Source organism: Myotis lucifugus, unplaced genomic scaffold (assembly GCF_000147115.1).
Source record: "Myotis lucifugus unplaced genomic scaffold, Myoluc2.0 scaffold_201, whole genome shotgun sequence".
Taxonomy (NCBI): Eukaryota; Metazoa; Chordata; class Mammalia; order Chiroptera; family Vespertilionidae; genus Myotis; species Myotis lucifugus.
Window position 1 is genome coordinate 1,080,058 of NW_005871249.1, and position 21,821 is coordinate 1,101,878.

At 38.4% G+C, this 21,821-nt stretch overlaps 1 protein-coding gene and 1 pseudogene across 1 annotated transcript in view; one reads left to right on the forward strand and one right to left on the reverse strand.

The window, feature by feature from the left end:
- The window catches only part of MSR1 (macrophage scavenger receptor 1), a 48,621-nt gene extending 27,131 nt beyond the window's left edge, over positions 1 to 21,490 (forward strand). Inside the window, exons 6-9 of the mRNA XM_023761196.1 lie at positions 6,350 to 6,430; positions 11,605 to 11,694; positions 18,146 to 18,199; positions 20,547 to 21,490. Coding sequence (XP_023616964.1) covers positions 6,350 to 6,430; positions 11,605 to 11,694; positions 18,146 to 18,199; positions 20,547 to 20,548 — 227 coding nt within the window. The 3' untranslated portion in view covers positions 20,549 to 21,490. The remainder of the gene's footprint in view (positions 1 to 6,349; positions 6,431 to 11,604; positions 11,695 to 18,145; positions 18,200 to 20,546) is intronic.
- On the reverse strand, positions 21,458 to 21,566 carry LOC111827683 (annotated as a pseudogene).
- Positions 21,567 to 21,821: the final 255 nt, after the last annotated feature.

A 21,821-nucleotide genomic window follows, 5' to 3' on the forward strand; every position in this document is an offset into this window, starting at 1 on the left:
ATCTCACTCTATCCACCCCCAAATCTGTTGCTTTCCCGGTCTTATCTGTTGGTTGTATCATTGTTCAATTTGTTACTCACTCAAACATCTTGGAGACTATCTTTGACATTTTCCTCTCACTCCCTACATCCAATCCATCTATGAGTCCTGTTAACTCACAATATTTCAAATAAAATTCATTTTCACTATCTCATCTGCTACTATTCTAATTCAAGCAACTATACTCCAGTTCAATGTACTCCATCAGCTTCCCAATTGTTTAGCCCAGGGGTCCTCAAACTACGGCCCGTGGGCCACATGCAAATACAAATATTGTATTTGTTCCCGTTTTGTTTTTTTACTTCAAAATAAGATATGTGCAGTGTGCATAGGAATTTCTTCATAGTTTTTTGTTTGTTTGTTTGTTTTTAAATATATTTTATTGATTTTTTACAGAGAGGAAGGGAGAGGGATAGAGAGTTAGAATAATTGATGAGAGAGAAACACCGATCAGCTGCCTCTTGCACACCCCCTACTGGGGATGTGCCCGCAACCAAGGTACATGCCCTTGACTGGAATCGAACCTGGGACCCTTTAGTCCGCAGGCCAACGCTCTATCCACTGAGCCAAACCGGTCAGGGCCATAGTTTTTTTTTTAAACTATAGTCTGGCCCTCCAACGGTCTGAGGGACAGTGAACTGGCCCCCTGTTTAAAAAGTTTGAGGACCCCTGGTTTAGCCAAACTGTACTCTTAATTCATTCTACATAATTTAGAGCAAAAGAGTGCTATCAAAAAATATCATTAGCCTGGCTGGGGTGTCTCAGTGGTTGATAGTTGGCCCATGTACCAGGAAGTTATGGTTCGATTCCAGGTCAGGGCACATTCCAGGTTGCTGGATTGATCCCCAGTAGGGGGCATTGCAGGGGGCAGCTGATCAGTATTTTTCTCATTGAAGTTTCTATCTCTCTATCCCTCTCCCTTCCTTTCTCTCTAAAATCAATAAAAACATATCTATAATAATCTATAATAATAAAAGCATAATATGCTAATTAGGCCAGATAGCCAAACGTCCTTCCAGACAACCTTCCGGACGAAGCCAGGGGCTGTGAGGGCTGAGGCAGCCGCCGCAGTTACCAGGGCTGAGCCCCTTGCACGAATTTCATGCATCAGGCCTCTAGTAAAAGCATAATATGCTAATTAGACCAGATGTCCTCTGGACGAAGCCGGGGCTGCGAGGGAAGCCCCGGTTGCAGGTGCCAGAGGGAAGCCGGTGCCAGCAACCAAGGGAAGGAAGGCTTACTCTTACACGAATTTCATGCATCAGGCCTCTAGTTTAAAAATATCATTAGACCTTTCCTCTCTCAAGCTAAGATGGCCCAATATCTCCCTATTGGACACGTAAGAAAATCTAAACTTCTACTTGGTCTGGCACCCATCTCCTTATCTGCCCTTATTTTCTAATTTTCCCTCTGTCTAGCTTATAAATCTAGAAGAATGAAAATGCCATTAAAAGCTGTGAGTTAAGCCCAGACCCTGTGGCTCAGTTGGTTGGAGGGTTCTCCCATACACCAAAAGGATTCCTCATCTGGGCACATACTTAGGTGGCAGATTCGGTCCCCAGTCAGAGTGTGTGTGGGAGGAAATCAATCAATGTTTCTCTCTCTCTCTCTCTCACCAATAAAAACATATTCTCATGTGAGAATTTTAAAAAAAAAGTGTAAGTTAATAAGGAGGAAGTGCTAATTTCACTTGTTGCTATCTGCAATCAGCACTAGACTCACTCTGTCTTGAAATGTCCTTCTCTTACCTCTCCACTCCTTCTTGGCTCCACTCAAAATCACCTTTTTAGAGATGAGTTCTCCCTTCCTCATTCTCATTCTCATTCTTCTCTCCATCTCTCTATCTTTATTTTCTTTAAGTTCCTCATAGTACCTATGGCTATGTGAAATTGTTTTCCACTTTCATTTGCTATTTGTTTATTATATATCTTTCAATAGAATGTGAGCTCCGGGAAGTTGGGTCTTGTCTCTCTTACACTCTGTCTTTTCTAGCACCTGTTAGAGCACCTGATATATAGTGGGTGAGCAACTGTATGTGTATTGAATGACTACGTGAAACTAGAACTTTTATTTGTTTTCATTTTTAGTACTATCTCGTCAAGTTACACTTTGTAATGGCAATGGCATTCTTCCAAGTTTCCAAGATAGAACATTTAATTATTTTTTATTCTTTCTCCCAAGGCAGTTGGTTCTTATGTTCTACCCTTTATATTCTTGTGTAAACTGTTTTTATCACTGCTCTGCCAGACTATTGAAATAGTCTCCCAATCATTTCTTGCCTCAATCCTTCACACTATAATCCTTTCTACATTCTTGTTAGAATGCAGTGTTCCTGAAGGGAACCTAGATTACAAAAAGCCACTCACTGCCTCCTCATTAGACATACAGTATATGTCTCTTTTTAGCATTTAAAGTATTGTGTAATGTGTTTCTTAACTATTTTTTAATGTCTCATGCTCTCCTTTTCTCGTTTTGATCCAAAATATTTCAATTGATTTTACTGTGATTATAAAATACCCAATACTTTCATACATCCTGCCTCGGGTCTTTTCCTTCACTTGAAATAATATCTTTCCTCTTCTATTAGTATCTGAAAATATCTACCATTCAGTGTCCATCTAATACGTGAGCTCTTACATGAAGCCTTCTCTGGTTCCACCATAGTAATACTGCTGCTGATATTTATATTTTGCTTAATATTTTCACAGGAGTATTCTTAATATGATTGTCATATATAAAAGTATCTCATATTACCTTGAAGTGAAATGTTAGATCTTCTTGGAAACAATAAGTTCCTATAATAAAGGACTATTTCTATATTCTTTGTAGCATCTAGCCATAAAATACATTTATAAATAGATATTTATTAAACTACAACCCAGAAATATACACCGAGTGGCCAGGTTATTATGACCACCTGACGTTTGTAGGCAAATTAGCTATAATTTCACACTGACGTTGCTAGAGGGCCAGACTATTATAAATAGGGAAACAGGTTGTTTACCACGACAGTAGAAGTGATTTTTTTCTGAAGATATGGGTAAACAACGCGATTTAACAGTCTTTGAACATGGAATATATTTGAATGTAAGTGGCCAGATTATTATGACCACCTGACATTTGTAGGCAAATTAGCCATACACTGCATTGTATGGGATATGGAAGCTGAAGGCCTGTTCAAACGCCTTTGATGTCTGCAGTTACCAAGATAAAACGTCTCCAATTCACACAGGAACACAAGGATTGGACAGTCGAGCATTGGAAAAAAGTCATGTGGTGCGATGAGTCACGTTTCCAGTTGCATCATGTAGATTGCAGAGTGAGAATTTGGCGGAAACAGCATGAAAGCATGCATCCCACATGCATGAGTACAACCCTTCAAGCTGGTGGGGGCAGTGTTATGGTTTGGAGCATGTTTTCCTGGCATGATTTGGGCCCTTTAATTCGTGTGGAACAACGTCTGAATAACACAACATACCTAAGTATCATTGCTGATCAAGTTCATCCTATCATGTTGATGGCATATCCCAATGGAGATGGCTTCTTCCAACAAGACAATTCACCATGCCACGGTGCTCGTATAGTGCAGGAGTGGTTTCAAGAACATGAGGGAGACTTTTCCTTGCTTAGGTGGCCCCTACAATCACCAGATCTCAATCCAATTGAGCATTTGTGGGACAAAGTTAAAAGAGCCATCAGGCAGCTGGTTCCACACCATCAAATCTCACAGAACTGGACAGTGCTATTCATCAGGCATGGTGTCAGATTCCTCGCATCACCTTTCAACATCTCGTGTAGTCAATGCCAAGAAGAATCGCTGCAGTATTGAAGGCAAAAGGTGGCCCAACAAAGTACTGATGGGGTGGTCATAATAATCTGGCCACTCAGATTATATATATCCCACGTTCAAAGGCTGTTAAATCGCATTGTTTACCCATATCTTCAGAAAAAAAATCACTTCTACTGTCGTGGTAAACAACCTGCTTCCCTATTTATAATGGTCTGTCCCTCTAGCAACTTCAGCGCGAAATTATAGCTAATTTGCCTACAAACATCAGGTGGTCATAATAATCTGGCCACTCAGTGTATATTTTATAAATTAATGAGTTCTTTATCATTTGTGGGTTGTAGGATCATATCATTACTTTCTGTCCTTTTCTTTATATTAACAATTGCTAAATAACTATAAAAATAAAAGAAATGAAAATATTTTAATACATTTCTCAGCCAATTATAGTAATTAGAGTTTAAAGGACTAAATGATTAAAATGGTAAACAGTTTGGTAGAGAGTGGGGGACAACATGACTTAAAGTAGGTGAACACTGAGGCAGGAAGCTAAGAGAAATAAAATATGTCTCAGTAGTGAAAAAAGATAACATAATGCTCACTTGGGAAAATGTTAATGTATTTTTCCAGCATCTAAAAGCACCAAATATATATATATTTCATGGTAGGGAAGAAGAATAAGCAATTGGTGGTATTTAAATTTCAATATTTGTGTGCAATTAATTATTGGAATTTAAAAATAGATTGATGTGTCTTTAGCTACTATAGAGGAAAAATTAATCTCAGGAATAATGGAAGAACAGATGTCAAAAATGAAGTCAATTAAATTTGGAATACTGTAGCCTAGGACAGTGGTCGGCAAACTGCGGCTCGCGAGCCACATATGGCTCTTTGGCCCCTTGAGTGTGGCTCTTCCACAAAATACCACGTGCGGGCGCGCACATACAGTGTGATTGAAACTTCGTGGCCCAAGTGCAGAAGTCAGTATTTTGTGGAAGAGCCACACTCAAGGGGCCAAAGAGCCGTATGTGGCTCGCGAGCCGCAGTTTGCCAACCACTGGCCTAGGATGTCAGGAAAGAAGGGTTCTAGTTCTGGTTTTACCCAATTAGCTTTAAGACCTTGAATAACTCACTCTCTCTGACCCTCTACAAGTATGTTTGACTAAACAATCTTTAAGGCTTTTCCAGATTAAATATATCTAAGTCGGTGAGCATGAACACTGGAAGAATACAAAAAAGGGGGCAGGTGTAAGTAGTTAGAACCTACTTAACATTTGATCTCAATATGAGGCAAGATTGAGAACAAAATAAATAATTTATTATCATAATGATTAGGACATGAAGCATAACTACAAATTTCAGCAGATATTGTTAGTGCTATTTTATCATCTGAGGCTTTAAAATAATTATATGCCTGCATTGAGCATCTGCCCCCTGGTAGTCAATGCATGTCATAGTGACCGGTCATTCCTGGTTGGTCTGCCTTTAGGGTCAATTTGCATATTACCCTTTTATTATATAGGATGATGCATCCGGTTTGTTTCTTCCTCTTGGAGCTGAAAAAATTGCTAAGTGTTTTGCTTTAAAGGTTGGGAATGGTATTTTTGCCCTGTGCACTCTGTATAGAAGAGATAATACTAGTTAGGATACCTTTAGGTTCTAAAGACATGCTCAGTACCATCATTTTAAAGAAGTGATCACCACATATCTTATATCTGTTTTACTGGGCACAAAAAATTCAAATGACTGTATAAGAGTTGCTCCAACTTAGTACTCAGGGACACCTTGGAAATTGTGAGGCCAACTAGTCATTAATATTCCCTGCAGCCCCTCCAATTATATATATATCTTATGTATATATGGATCATACTTAATATTTTACTTGAAAAACTATTCCTTTATTCATTTTCACCTGCCTGCCATTCCCCACATCTCTCCCACTTACCCAGAATTCTCTTTCGTGTCATTCTATTCAGTGTTCAAAATATCCTGCAAATCCCACTCCTTCAATAAAGCCTTTTCAAATATTGCTACCCATGCTGATCTGAACCTACCAAATATCTGAGTTTGTCACTTTCAACATTGTTTAGGTTGTCTAGTATGTGTGGTTTTGTTTCCCTTGAGGGTATCTGTCATGATTTATAAGTCCTTACTTATACATTTCCCACACAGTATGGAACTCAATACAGTGAATTATGCCAAGCATGGGCATAATACTACTGTGGGTTTGTGCCATCATTGACTCATTGTCTCTTCTCTGCCTTCAGCTTCTGAGAACCTGGAAGAGTGCTAGGCACACATAAATATTTATACATAATTAGGTTGTCTAATTTAGGGCTGGCTCATTTTTACCAGTATAGGGCATTGCATTACTCAATATGGGTATGCTTCATTCTTATTTATTCTTCATTATTGTGTAACAAATAACAGACTCTGGATTTACTTATACAATTGTCTTAACAAATAAGTTCATTTTCCTGTGTTTTAAAACTATGATCAGTAATTGTAATTTATTTTTTAAAGGGCCACCTGGACCCCCAGGTGAAAAAGGAGATAGAGGCTTCATTGGAGAAACTGGTCCACCAGGCCTTCCAGGTCCAATAGGTATGATAATAGAAACTACTTAGTCATATACACGTCCATGTATGTGCGCAGTGTGTGTATGCATTGAAGGGCACATTACCTATTCCAGCAGCCTAATCACTATAATGTACTGAATGGCAAACACTGATTCGGAAGAAAGTTAAACGCTTTAGCCAGAGCAACCACATGGGGTGGTTCATAAACCTCATAAATGTAGGGAGTCTCTGTACCATGGGCTGAAGACAGTATATGGCAGTGATCTAGGTTTAAATCACATGTGAAAGAGAACATGAAAATCATCTTCACTTTAAATATATTTGCAAGTTATCTGGTTTTTGAGATACAAAAATATTCATTAATGTAAGTCCAAAGCAAGTTCGCTTATATTTCTTGTATAGCCCTTAAGTGGAATATATCTGCATAAACCTATGAAATCCAAATGTAAATATTGACTAGAATGCAGGTGATTTTTTCCTGTGCTGACAGATATTCTCTGTAATTTTAGTTAGAGCAAAACTGTTTCAAATGATTTTTCTCTGTCTATGTTATAATATTGAAAGCAATATTTTGAAAGAAGATAGTAGAAGACAGAAAAGGCGAAAGAGCATAAACTTTCTTTGATCTCAAGAAAATAAAGAAGACAGTAACAATAACATGATTGTCATGTTATTCTTGGCTAGAAATCAAATACCCACCTGTTTTTTGAAAGTGGGGAGTATATTGCATGGTCTAATTATAACGAGATGGTTTGTGCTGACAAAAGTGTCTAAAGATCATGTACTTCATCTTATTTTTCTGTCTTCTGATTATATGAAATACTATTTTTTCCAATCAATGTATTGACCACCCCAGGTGACATCAGAAAAATAATTTTTAAAAATGGAAAGCATGGATTTTACACCTACCTGACCTTTACATCATTGTGTTTAAAAACTCATTATATGAGGTTTATGTGAGAAAAATTTTAAAAATCATTTCAAAGAAAAAAATACCTAATATATATATAGTTGTTTGTATGTATTTGAAAGTACTGTCAGGGAAGATTCTTTATTCAGAAAAGTCTTTCTACTTGACTAGCATTAAGCAGATCTTAATAATGGTGCATTAATGGCCTAAGCAGGTGAAGTAACCAGTAGTAGTCAGCTGCCAGAGCTGCTATTGTCAGAGGCCTGTCAGCTCCTCCATCACAGAGTACAATTGTCACAGCTTTATAATTCAGCCATAAAAGTGGAGAATGGGTTACAACTTGCCCTGCAAAGCCTCATCTGGGAGCATCTTCTGCAGCTCTTTCTGAACTATGGATGCATGAAACACAAAGAAGGATTTACAAGCCTTAGCTCTAGTTAATACCATAAACAAATGCCATGGCAAAGCTGCTTTGATTCTTGTAGTGAGAGCTTAGTCTATTGCTATTGGTTCTGCTCATTTACCGGTACACAATAGGCATTATCCAGGCCCTCATAACAGAAAAATTTCATTTGTTGGGGTGATAAGTGGACTCTTTTAGATGGTTAGGTCACCACTTGGTTTGTTGTACTGTCACAGAAGTACCCAAGTCATCAGGCGTCTCTCTTAATGAATTCCTCCTTCCTTAATTGCCGCATTCTGTTTTGTCCTCTGCCAAATTGCCGAACTGGCCATAGTTGGTACTGGAACAAAGAAGTTAAGAATATATAATGGACTGTCAGGATAATTCTACTTCCTGATTTGAGCAAGTTTATTAAAATTCCACCTATACATCTAATGAAATCCACTAAACTCAGCTTGACAAGTCAAAGTCACTTAGACTCACACCAATAATATGAAAATCTGAGAAACTTAAGTGGTTGTGCTGGTGGTCTTAAGTAATCAATACCATCACAATTTTACTCATGTACGGGGTGGATATTATGCTAAAATATGCTTTACCTCAAAATAATATGATAGAAATTTATTTCAGAGTGTCATTTCCTCAGAGTTATGCCAGGGAGAAGGACCTATTATTGCCTTTTACTCGAGATACTCTTCTTTCCCTGTGTCTGGTGCGTCAAAGGCCTCTGTGGATCCAGTGCACAGAAATGCTGTTTCTGCCTTCACAGAACTTACAGTATGATAAGCAATTACATAAGGGTGATGAGTGTCATGATCAAGGATTCCTGATCTCACATGAGATTTTGGGGGGGCCACTTTTAGGGTTATTTCATCACATTGGGAATACTTTGAAGAACACCTCGTAGTTCCTAAAGAAACCTCTTGGTAGCCTTTCTTCCCATTATGAGATCACAGGGGAGCCTGACCTTCATAAGATGCCTTGAGGGAGAACCAAAGACTCATTGGCTGTAAAATTCTCATCCACTGGGGCTGTTGACTTTCCTTATGTGGTCTGTATTTTCCACCATGGAATCATGCCTCTGGAGGATAAATGAACTCTAGCCTCATGTTGGATATTGGAGTACAGGAACCATATGGTATCAGACTTTATCTCCAGGCATGTCTTTATTCCAGCCCACTCTACTGCCAGACTGACCTACAGAGGCCCCGCCTCAGGCTTTCTCAGGACAGTGCTTGCTAAAATACACAAGTTGTGGCAATGAATTAAAAAGGTGGCACTGCTAACTATGTACATATCATTAAATAAAACTAAATTTAGCAGTCTTCACAAAAGGCTGGTGAAATAATAATTATATTACTATAAAGAAGGAGGAGGAGGAGGGCGAAGAAAGCATTTATCATAAGGCAGGCACTTTTTCTAAGTGTTTTTACATTAATTAGCTCTTTTAATAATCACATCAAGCTTGTGCTATAGGGACAAATAATATACCATTTTATAGATGCCAGGAAGGTTAAGTGGCCGGCCAGAAATCAAGCAGCAGCTAAGAGGCAGAGCCAGTATTTGAACCCAGATGGACAGGACTGCAGGTTCCGCATTCTTAACCAGTCAGCTAGACCACAGAAAGAAGCCAGAATGGAGAGCTAGGGACCCAGGATGTGTGGATCATGGTCAGACCAGCGTTATATAAACAACTGGATCTCTCTGTCTTCTGTTCCTGCCTCTATAAAATGAGACTTGAATCAAACGAGGTGTAAGGCCCTTAAAAGATGTCATAGCTGAGATTCTGTGTAAAATGTACTTGTGTTGCCTGTGGATTAGAGGCAGGTGCCAGATTCTTTCCTCTTGCCACAGATTATTGCAGAGAATTAGTTAATTGACCTAAAAGGCTCAGAGAATCTGATCTCTTGGAATAAAATTCAATAGTGGTGCTTATATGTAGGGGTCACATTTTCAGACATCATTAAACGAACCATTGGGCAATATGGAGTCGGCTTAAACATCCCATAATAGAGGCCTGTCAATTGAGTAATTTCTAGCATCACACGTGCTTTTTTTATGGATTCATTTGTTCACTTATTGAGAAGGTAACATACTCTCTGGTTGAACCGCTGTATTCTGAAGGTCACTCTGATGTACTCAGTGGGCCGTCATTGGAGAGGCTCTTTCTGATCCCCAGAGGCATTCTCTATTACATTTCTTTGTTTTCCTAAAATTTTAATCTCCAAAATTACCTCCTATGTTTATCTGTTAACTTTGGTACCATCTGTCTCCACACTGGAAGATCTGTTTGGATAAGAGCCTTTGTAACTCCAGAATGGGCAGGGACTGGAACAATATGCATGCTCAGTATGTTATGGTTGGATTAATGGAGAAAATGGTCAACATGGGAGTCACCAGTGAGTGGCACTTTATAAAAAGTGGAGAGTGTTCTAAGATAAAGAAAAAGAAAGTTCAGAGTCAGTTTTTATTTGTAAATTTGAGAGACAGATCTTAATACTTGCAAGTGCAAAGGTCTGACTGCCTTGCTTGGAGAATGAAGAAAGGTATAAATATTAACCTATCAGCCTGTTTTGAGAACTGATGTCAGGTCTTTTTTTAGGCTGTATGCTATGTATACAACTATATATATATATGCATACCGTGTATACACCATATATATATATATATATATATATATATACACACACACACACACACACACACACACACACACACACACACATATACTATATATGAAATCTATCTATATATGTGCATATATATACCAGTATATATACAATATACCAACATATATAACATAGTACATATTGTATAATTAAATAAAATAGAGATGTCCTGACTTTACAAATATTTCTAAACATATTTTATCATTTTATTTCTTTGAATATCTGCTTCATGCCTGTTGGAATTCAACTTTTACACAAGGTTGAATAATACTTCTAACTAATTATAATAATATACTTCTTAAACTGAATATTTATTAGAGAACAGTTAGCCCAAATTTAGGCTTCTATATGATGAACCTTAAGAAAATATTTTTTTAATGAATTAAATATGTATAAGCCCTGCCTCCTGGAACTTGTAAAGTGGTGGCCGTATATTAAGAGATTGACATTGGCAAAAGATTTATAATCAATTTTTCATAATATGCTTCCCAATGTGCTCTGGGAACTGATAAACATACCTAAAATGGTATTTTTACCATAACTTATCTCAAGCTATTTGATTTCAGATGGCATATTTTATTCAACAGGAAAATATTTGCTTTTATATGCAGTTTTTATAGTCAACATAGCAGGTTAGAGTGAAAAAACAACTGTGTGTGTGTGTGTGTGTGTGGAGTTACATTGTTGTTCTGGATTATAATGGAATATTTAAAAACAATTTCATGAGAGCTAGAGTAATATATTCCAAAACTAGGACCCTGATTTTTAAAAATAAATACTCTTTGATACTTCTCATTGCTTGAGCTGTGCTTTTTCTGGGCCAAATCTTAAGACTTCAGTTTTCAGCTTATACATTTAAAAGTTATCATTATAGTTACAGCAAATCCTGCCATTTGAAGATTCCTGATTAGATAACATAAGCCCTCTGGTTAAAACGCCAAGACTTTTTCCCCCTGATATGCTTTTATTTGTAATAACAATGTTATTTATTGAAAACCTACAATGTACTAATAATGTTACTACCTACTGTTTAGATGTAAAATGAATGTTTCTACTTACTGTATAGATATAGTATATGGAATTTTAGGAAAGATACTATTATTTGGAGAGTCAGCTATATCATATTCATTAATGAAACTATATTGTTTCATTATACTCCAGAGTCTAAATGAAAAATGAATTATTGTTTATTTATTTTTTATTCATTAACCATGCAGGTCCTCCAGGTCTTAAAGGTGATCGTGGATCGATTGGCTTTCCTGGAAGTCGAGGATTCATAGGACCAGCAGGGAAGACTGGGAGGCCAGGTATTACGATAATGTATTTTCTTCATAGAATATGTAAAATAAATACTGGATCATAGGTATTTTTGCAGCTTCTTACATAACAATGGTCATCACAGTATGAATAGTAGCCCTCAAATGCAGTATATTTAGTGGTCTGAAACATTTTGAAATTGATTATTATTCTCTTGAGGAAAGTTTCTATGTCCCAAAGGAAAATAGTTAAACAACAACAACGAGGATTTATAAACTCCACACAACCATAAATCACCATGAAGAATGGTATCTATTTTAGAACAAAGAGAGAGGAAAGACTGGCAAAGACAAACAAGCAAAGTATAAATATTGCTTTAACCAAAACCAGCCAAACCCTCTCAAGGTATAGTTAGGAAAACACAGATGAGCCTGAAATCCTATCCTATGCAAGATAAACTGCCTGCTATTACATATTACTACTTAATAATCAACATTATTCATGTCATTTAAGATTTATATACATGATGATATTATTTCTATTCCTTACACTAGTCAGTAGCTTAAACTTGAATTGTGAACTTTGCACAGACATTTAGACTTGAACAGGTTTATTTTTTCCTAATTTAAAGTAAATTATGACCAAGAGAATATGATCTTTATCATTTTTTAAAAATAGAGTATGTTTTTTAGAATAGTTTTAGGTTTCTAGAAAAATTGCACAGAAAATATATACTTTCCATATGCCACCTATCCACGTACAGTTACCACTATTATTTTTATTTTTTAAATATATTTTTGTTGATTTCAGAGAGGAAGGAAAGGAGGAGGGAGAAACAGAAAAATCAGTGATGAAAGAATCATTGATCGGCTGCCTCCTGCACACCCACTACTGGGGATCGAGTCCGCAACCTGGGCATGTACCCTGACTGGGAATCTAACTGTGACCTCTGGGTTCATAGGTCAAAACTCAAAAACTGGCCAGGCCAGTTACCACTATTATTCATAACTTGCCTTAGTGTGGTGCATTTGTTACAAATGACAAACCAGTATTGATACATTATTACTAATTAAAGTTCACAGTTTACATTAGGGTTCACTCTTGGTGATGTTCATCCTATGGGTTTAGACGAATAATTGCATGTATCCACCATTATAATATCACTAGAGACCTGGTGCATAATATTCGTGCAGGTGGGGAGGGTCCCTCAGCCCAGCCTGCACCCTCTCCAATCTGGGATCCCTTGGGGGATTTCTGACTGCCGGTTTAGACTTGATCCCGCAGGGGACATCCCTCTCACAATCAGGGACTGCTGGCTCCTAACCGCTCACCTGCCTGCCTGCCTGATCACCCCTAACCTCCTCTGCCTGCCTGCCTGATCGCCCCTAACTGCTCTTCCCTGTTGGCCTGATCTCCCCTAACTGCTCTCCCCTGCCAGCCCGATCGCCCCTAACTGCTCTTCCTTGCCGGCCTGATTGCCCCTAACCACCTCTGCCTCAGCCCCCACCATCGTGGCTTTGTCCAGAAGGACATCCAGAAGGCGTCTGGTCTATCCAGTCTAATTAGCATATTACCCTTTTATTAGTATAGATACAGAGGAATTTTACTATCCTAAATATCTTGATATTTAGGACATCCTCACCCAGTTCCTTCCGAACCACTGATCCTTTTGCTACCTCCATACTTTTACCTTTTCCAGAATGTCATATAATTGGAGTCAAACTATATGTAATCTTTTCAGAGTGGCTTATTTCACTTAGCAATTTAAGTGAATACATTTAAAGTTCTGCATATTTTTTTGTGGCCTGATAGCTCTTTTTAACGCTCAATATATTCTATTATATGCATGTACTATAGTTTATTTATCCATTCACCAACTGAAGAATATCTTACTTTCTTCCAAATCTTGGCAATCCTGAAAAAAGATGCATTAAGCATACATATGCACATTTTTGTGTGAACATGAGTTTACCTAGAAGTGCAATTGCTGGATTGCGTGGTAAACTTGTATTTAGCTTTGTAAAAAACTGCCAAACTGTCTTCCAAAGTGTATGTACCATTTTGCATTCCCACCAAAAGTGAATGAGAATTCCTATTATCCCAGATCCTCAGGCATTTGGTGTTGTTAGTGTTTTGGATTTTAGCAATTCTAATAGGTACGTTGAGGTATTTTTGTCACTGTCAGTGTTTATGGACTGCCAGTGGCATTAGGCTTAGAGGAAAATCAGCTGGCCACAAATATGCAACCTACACTGTCTCCACCAGAGACCTGAGTCCCTGAACTGAATGGTGTATTTAGGCACCAACCATCTCTAAAACCATCCAGCTTTAAACAGGCCTTTTTGGCATCCTGGGAAGAAGTGTTTGTTCATTTGTTAATTTGTTGGAAGTTATCTGCATCACTTAGGAATTGTGAATTTCCTATATGACAAGTTGGGTTCAGTAGAAAAGTATTTAAAAATCTTGAATTTGACAAAATTTCAAAGCTATTTATAGATTCTAAGAAAATTCAAAATAATTCTGTGAAGTGAGAAAACATATTTTATCTGTGAAACGGAATTTTTGGACTGGAAAACGCAGTGTTCCCCCTGGGCAGAATGGTTCCTGGGCTCTTTGTCTGTGTGAATCGAAGAATGAAAACCATGGACGGAAGGTGGTATAGCAAAGGTAGAAATTTACTGAAGAACAAGTACAGACTCCCATGTGTGGAAAGGGAAAGATTCTCACAGCACAGACTCCCACAAGGGGATGGGGAAAGAGTCCCACTGAGCTCCTTTTCCCTATGGCTTATAAAGGCTGCAGATCTTGGTCCCTTGATATCCCCTCTGATTGGTCACTATTTCCTTGGACTGGTTACTATAGTAACCTCTGAACTCAAAGGTCAACCTCACAGGGGACATGGGAGGTTTTCCTCTCCTCCTTCTTTATTATTTTCCTATTCCCTTTGGGGTTTCTTCTCCTTCTGGATAAAGGGCTTCCTTCCCTTTATTTTGTAAATATAGATCTTTTCTGTTTCCAGCTCCCCCATTCTATGGAAATGTGCCTGTTGCAGCTTTTCAGCTCCCCTATTCTATGGAAATATACCTTCTGCTGCTCTGCAGCCCTGTGTTTCTTCCATGGTCCCCTTAATTTCTAAAACCTGCCTTTTTACCCCTAAAAATTCCTGTTTCATCTGTATTCTAAGTTTAAAATTAAAATGGTGTATTAGTCTACTATGTATCTCAAAGAGCTGGTCATTTACTACTAGAGGCCCAGTGCACAAAATTCGTGCAGGGGGGTTTGTCACTCAGTCTGGCCTGCCCCCTCTCACAGTCTGGGAGCCCTCAGGGGTGGGAGGCAACCTGGCAATCAGGGGAAGGTGATGCCCCCATCACACCTCTGCTGCTGCCACTGCCAGCAGTGCAAGCCTTGGCCGGCCTTGGTTACCTGAGCCTCAGGCAGCCATGGGCAGCCAACATCCAAGGCTTGCCTGCGCCTTGGGCCAGCCCTGGGCAGCTGGGGACTGAGGGGACTGGGGGCCTCCAGAGGCAGGCCTGCTGCCCCGGAGGGGCTGAGGGGACTGGGTACCACCATCTTGTGGCTGTGGGCACCACCACATTTGAAGGTGTGGCAGTCAATTAGCATATTCCCTCCTTATTGGCTGTGGGCACTGCCATCTTTGAGGGTGTGGCAGTCAATTAGCATATTCCCTTATTGGCTGTGGACACCGCCATCTTTGCAACGGTGTGAGGGTCAATTAGCATATTCCCCCTTTATTAGATAGGATCCTTGGCAAACATGGTAATATTTTGTTTGGGACTCTTTCTGGTGCAGTGTATAATGATTAATTTTATGATGAACTAATTTGTCTTTCTAGAAATTTATACAAAAAGAGGAAATGACACAGAAATTTTAGGAATGTTAAAGAGAGCCGGACTGTTCTCCCAACAGTCTGTTAACTTTGCACAACTTTCCTCTGTAACTGGTCAGGGAAGAAGTTAGGAATAAACCCCAGAATAACTATAGCACAAATTGCCCTATTAAAGGAGAAATAGCTTACCTCATTAACTGAGTGCCTACATGGCCTCATATACTGTGCTTGCAGGTGAGGACACAAGACAAGCTAGTTCCCTACCCTTGAGGAGTTATCTTCCAGAAATTTCCTCACAATGACTACTCTTTTTAAAGTTTAATTAGCCCTGGCTGATTTGGCTCAGTGGATAGACTGTCGGCCTGTGGACTAAGGGGTCCTGAGTTCGATTCCAGTCAAGGGCACATGCCCAGGTTGCGGGCTCGATCCCCAGTAGGGGACTTGCAGGAGGCAGCCAATCAATGATTCTCTCTCATCATTGATGTTTCTATCTCCCTCTCCCTTCCTCTCTGAAATAAATAAAAGAAATATATATTTTTAAAAAGTTTAATTAAAATAATGATTCTGTAAAGTTTATGCGAAATATCTAATCTTAGATTGTTCATTTGGGGGATTAAACATTTGTCAAAGTGGCTTGGTCTTGAATTTCATGGGCGCACATAGTTATTCCATATATAATATTTTCTTTGCCCTTTTGGGAAAAACAGGGGTAGTATAGTATATATTTGTATCTTACAGAGATAGTACATATTTGAATCCTACATCTGAATCCTACCTCTCCACACAGTTAGCCTCTCTGTGCCTCAGTTTTCTTATCTACAAAACAGTGCTAATAAGAGGACCCTATGTTTTAGACTTCCTATAAAAACAATCATGGTAAGATTTTGTTTGGGTCTCTTTCTGGTACAGTTTATTTGTAACTTCCTATTGACATTAAATCATAATGATTAATTTTATAAATGAATATATACTATAAACTATAAGTAATCAATAGATTCCTTAAAATGCTTCAAACAATTTTTATCATAAAGCAAGCTGTGTATACATGTTGGTTTTTAACTATAGCTTTTACAAGTTTTAGGCATTTTTCTACTTTTAGAGCCCTAAGGTTAAACAAATGTCCACTAGCCCAAGTACTTGGAAGGGCATTCATTCATTCATGCACCCAGTCAACACAATTTTGTGAGAGTTTACTGTGTTGGGGATAAATATAGCATAGTCGCTTCCGTCAAAGATCAGGTGACAGAGAAATGCAGAAGCAGTTAGCTCTGATGCAATGTGCTAAGTCATAAGCCTGTAGGAAGCAGGACAAAATGCTATGGGAATAGAGAGTAGAGAATGATTGATTCTGTACAGCAAAACATGTTAGTGTTAGCGCAGACCTGAAATATGCATGGAATTTCTTTGGGTTTGTGGTTCTCAAACTTGAGCAGACACCAGAATCATCTGTAGGGCCTGTTCAAACAGCTTGCCAGGCTTGACCCCCAGCATTTCTGATTCAATAGGTCAGGGATTGCACTCCCAGAAATTCATTCACAGCCCAGTCTTTGGGATGCACCAGTCTAAGGAGAAGGAAAACAAGACAGATACATTGTAATGGGAATAGAACAACACAGTTAAGACTGAGGTGGAAGATTCCAGGATTCCTAGGGTAGGGAGGAAGGCAAAGTCAAGAGAACAACTAAAATGAATAACCATTAGCCAGCGTGGCTCAGTAGTTCAGTGTGGACCTATGAACCAGGAGGTCACGGTTTGATTCCCAGTCAGTGCACATGACTGGGTTACAGGCTCGATCCCCAATAGGGGCATGCGGGAGGCAGCCAATCCATGATTTTCTCTCATCGTTGTTTCTTTTTCTCTCTACCTCTTCCTTTCTGAAATCAGTCCTATAGAATAAAAGTCTAATATGCAAATCGACCTAATGGCGGAACAACCAGTAGAATGACCAGTCACTATGATGCACACTGACCACCGGGGGGGGGGGGGGATGCTCAACGGAGGAGCTACCCCCAGCCGGCAGGCCCCAGGCCAGCCAAGGAGGGTGCCAACAGGGCCCCCCGCCCCCAGTTGCCCCGCCAGTCACCCCACAGAGGGAGGAGACCAGCAGCTGCTGTGGGGGGCCGGTCTGGCAAGTGGGTGGCGCCAGGCTGGCCAGGGTGAGTGCCAGCAGGGGCCCCCCAATCACTCCCTGGTTGCCCCACAGATCGACCCTGATTGCCGGCCAGGCCTAGGGACCCTACCCATGCAAGAATTTCGTGCATCGGGCCTCTAGTAAAAATATATTTTTAAAAAAGAAACAGGAATATTTATTTTTTAAAAAAATATGAATAAGCCCAAACCTAATTGATTATACCTTAGTTTTGCCTGCTTTTAGGAAAATGGACATTTAATGCCCTTGTACATTATTTAAGATAATGTATGTAAAGGATCTACCCAGAACAGTGCCAGGTTTGTAATAGGGCTTCTGAAATAATATAATCATCATCATCATCAACATTAACATTATATTTGAATTCTGTAGGTTGTTATAAAGTGATATTTTAGATTACTCTGTAATGTTCTGTCTCCATTTAAAGCAAGCATTATGAATTATCAGAATTCTTAAAGTGTTTTTTTTGTTTGTTTGTTTTCTTCTTCTATTTTCCCCCAAGGAAATCCTGGACAAAAAGGCCAGAAAGGGGAAAAAGGGAGTAGAAGCTTGGCATGTAAGTTTATAGTTTATTGTTTTTCTTTTTTTTTTTCTGTGCACCTCTGTAATAAACAAGCTTTGATAGTAGCGATCTGGGCTTGAGGCAACTGCTGTGGAAGAGCTTCAGCACTGATCCATGGAGAGTCTGTGGAAGTCAGCCCCTGTTTTCTACAATCACAGTGTGCTAATTGCAGTAAAACAAGTAGATTAAAATTGTACAACACGTTGAATCTCATTACCCATTTGTGTTTTGGTTTTGTGGTGAGCACAATTTTCCAAAAATTCCATGTAGAAAATTGTTCAATTTTCAAGCCAATGTCTATTTGTTGAAGGAACAATTACAACCACCTTACCTGTTACCTGAGCTAACAGAAATATTAATATAGGAACCTGGACAATCTAAGAACCTTGACAGACTAATTCTCAGGTGGCTGGGGGTTTTGTGTTTTGTTTTATTTAACTAAAAATGTGAAAAGCGGTATTCTATGTCAGAGTCCTTCAAAACTACAAAAGAAGAGATTTCACAAAAGGAATCTCTGTTCGATGGAGGCTAACCTCATATTGCAAGGTAGAGAATCTGTAAATTGGGCCTTCCAAACTAAATATTAGACGAGACATCTTCCATATGCCATAGGCAATCACTGCCTTGGCCAAATCTACACAGATATAATGAAAGGATTATGAAAAGGAATAAGGAATCCCTACTTCTTAGAATTCACGGATTGCTCCCATGTATTCCCAATAGGAGCTACTTGCAATGTGTGTGTGTATGTCTGTGGGAATAGCTGGTACACATACACATGGATCATAATCTTTACCCATGTCAGTATATATGATTCTACATTTTTGCTCTCAGTGGCTATACATTATTACATTGGACAGCTATACAACGATTACCATAATATATCATTCAATCTACTAGTCATGAGCACTTGAAGATTTTTGCTTGCTTTGATTTGGGTTTAATAAACTATGGTACATAGAGCATTCTCATACATGATCTTGTGGGAATATTCTTAATAGAGAATTTTCCAGAAGTAGAATCAATACACAGATTATGGCAAATCCTTTAACATACAAACAGAGCTAGCAGTTTTCCATGATAATTATAATTTAAAAATTCAGTACCAATTTCTATGCATTAACAAAAGTAATTATTTTAACCTAATTCTGTGTGTGGATGCCATCTTTAGACAATTTAGCGTCATTATTGTGAATGCCTTTCCATCAATGTTGCATTGTTGATCTCTTTGCCCTTGAATTAAGTAACACTAACATTGTGTGTCTCCTCACAGTGCTTTAGTGTTATTCAATGATTACTGGTGTTATTATATTAAGATAGTGAAAACATTAGTATATCTTTTTTCCTTTGATCACTTTGATCTACTATATACTTTTTCCCACTTTTTCCCCTTTCTTCTTGTCATCCATTTATTTTCAGTTGAGCTCCTTGTATAACTCACTCTTCCCTATCTTTCTGTTTTTCTCTATCATTATCTCTACCTTTGTCTTTGGTTCTTCTTTATCTCCTTTTCTCCTTTCCTTGAGACTTTCTCTGAGCTACTTAACTATGACTGGTTAATCTTGGCAAATACAGGACTTCTTTATTTGTAGTCTGTAAATCAAACACATTCACACAGTCTTCAGTTGCCTGAGGTTATCAAATGCTTTTTAGATGTGTTCAGAAATGTTTTCAATTTCAGATATTTTCCTGGATGTTTGAGGTTCATGTGCATTTTTTCTTTGAGAAAGCATTAAGAGAGATATTTCTGTGTATAAGTATATATAGCCTTCAGACTCCAGGGAGAGTATATAACTCTATGTTTCAAAAAGAAAGAATCATATACACAAACATCTATACATTATGTTCTGCTTTTCACTTAAAGTTAATATGGCAGTCATCTGCCCATGTCAGTACATATGGCTCTACCTTTTTGTTCTTAATGGCTATACATCATTCCATTGTACATCTATACCATAATTATCATAATATATCATTCAATCCACTAGCCATGAACACTTGAAGATTTTGTTTGCTTTGAATTGGCTTTAATAAACAATGCTACATACAGCATTCTTATACATGATCTTGTGGGAATATTTTTTAATAGAATTTTCCAGAAGTAGAATCAATAGTTCAAAAATAACATGCATTTTGCAATTTGATGGATTCTTGTAAATGGCTCCTAAAAGATTGTACCAATTTAGTCTATATGGAAGTGCCTGATTCCCCACATCTTCAATTAATTCTGATATATAAAAATTTATATTAAATTATTTCAATATACAGTCTTATATTTTTTCAGGCATGATTTAAATATACTACAAATAATAATTGATTTCCTCTTTTATATACGTGTCAGGACCGGTATCACTCCCTGATCATATTAGGGCAGGACCCTTTTAAGATCAGGTGGGTTGACGGGACACCTTCTGCTACCATCTCCTTAAAAGGCCCTTCACCTCTGGACAAGTCACCACTACAGCTGACTCCAAGATCCCTTTGTGGCTCCTCCAAACGACTTTGGTTCCCGCGTGGTGCCCAGCTTCCTCACGGCTTCCTCTCCTGGTCCTGGGTGCTGTTTGGGCCTCTGTTATGAGCATAAGCTCATACCTCTCCCCACTCTAGTATCCCACCATCGCCACCATCCCCTAGCATCCCTAACTGGTATCCCTTCCATTGTACCGACTGGCATCTTTTCCAACCAGCCCTCAGCGCCAGGCAAGGAATCCTCTGCCACCCACTCATCTAGTGCTTGCCGAACCAATTTAGCCCATTGGGTTCTAAGAGAAATCCCATGGGTACGGACTAAATGTGGGTTCTTTACTTTCAAAAACATGCCTCAGCCAGCAATAGGGATAACATAAAAGAAAATCCATTCATTCATTCATTCAACGTATGTTTATCCTATACCTCCTGTATCTGAACTTCACAGCTAATAAGTTTGCTGTTGTATCTGGCCTTACTGAGCTAATTATTCCTGAAAGACATAGACATGTAAATAGGCAATTATAAAATACAGTGGAACTGTATTGGAGGAAGAACAGGGCTCTATAGGAGTTTAGAGGAGATCAGGATTTTTTAATTTCTTAGGACATTAAAAAGATAAATTGATTTTGATTTGCTTAGTTTACCTTCTTGTCTTCTTACTAAATTACAGCATTTTTTTCAAGTTTTATAGTGAGGTAACAGTTCATTCAACACATTTGAATAAAAAACAAAACTCATTTTCTAAAATTACCTGGCCATTTCAAGTAAGAATTTTTTGTCATTAAAAAATAATGCTGATAATTTTTTTAATTCTAAAAAGCTCTTTATATCTTGTGCTATATTAAACTGATAAGAACAACACTTGATCTTAGCCAAAAGGCCGAGAAGCGATATATCTTGTGCTATAAATATCCAATATAGATCCTGGAGAAAAGAAATATTTCAGTAGAACTGGAAATATTTTGTGTAGGTGAAGAAAGGGCTAAAAATGAGAAAGGAGGAAAGGTTAGAAAAGGATGATCAAGAAAAAAGAATAGGAAATATGTGGGGTTCCATGTCATTCTTGACTCTCTACTAATAGATCACATTTTCACAACTCCTCCTTCCTTCAAGGTTTAACACATAACCCCAGGATTCACAGCGTTAG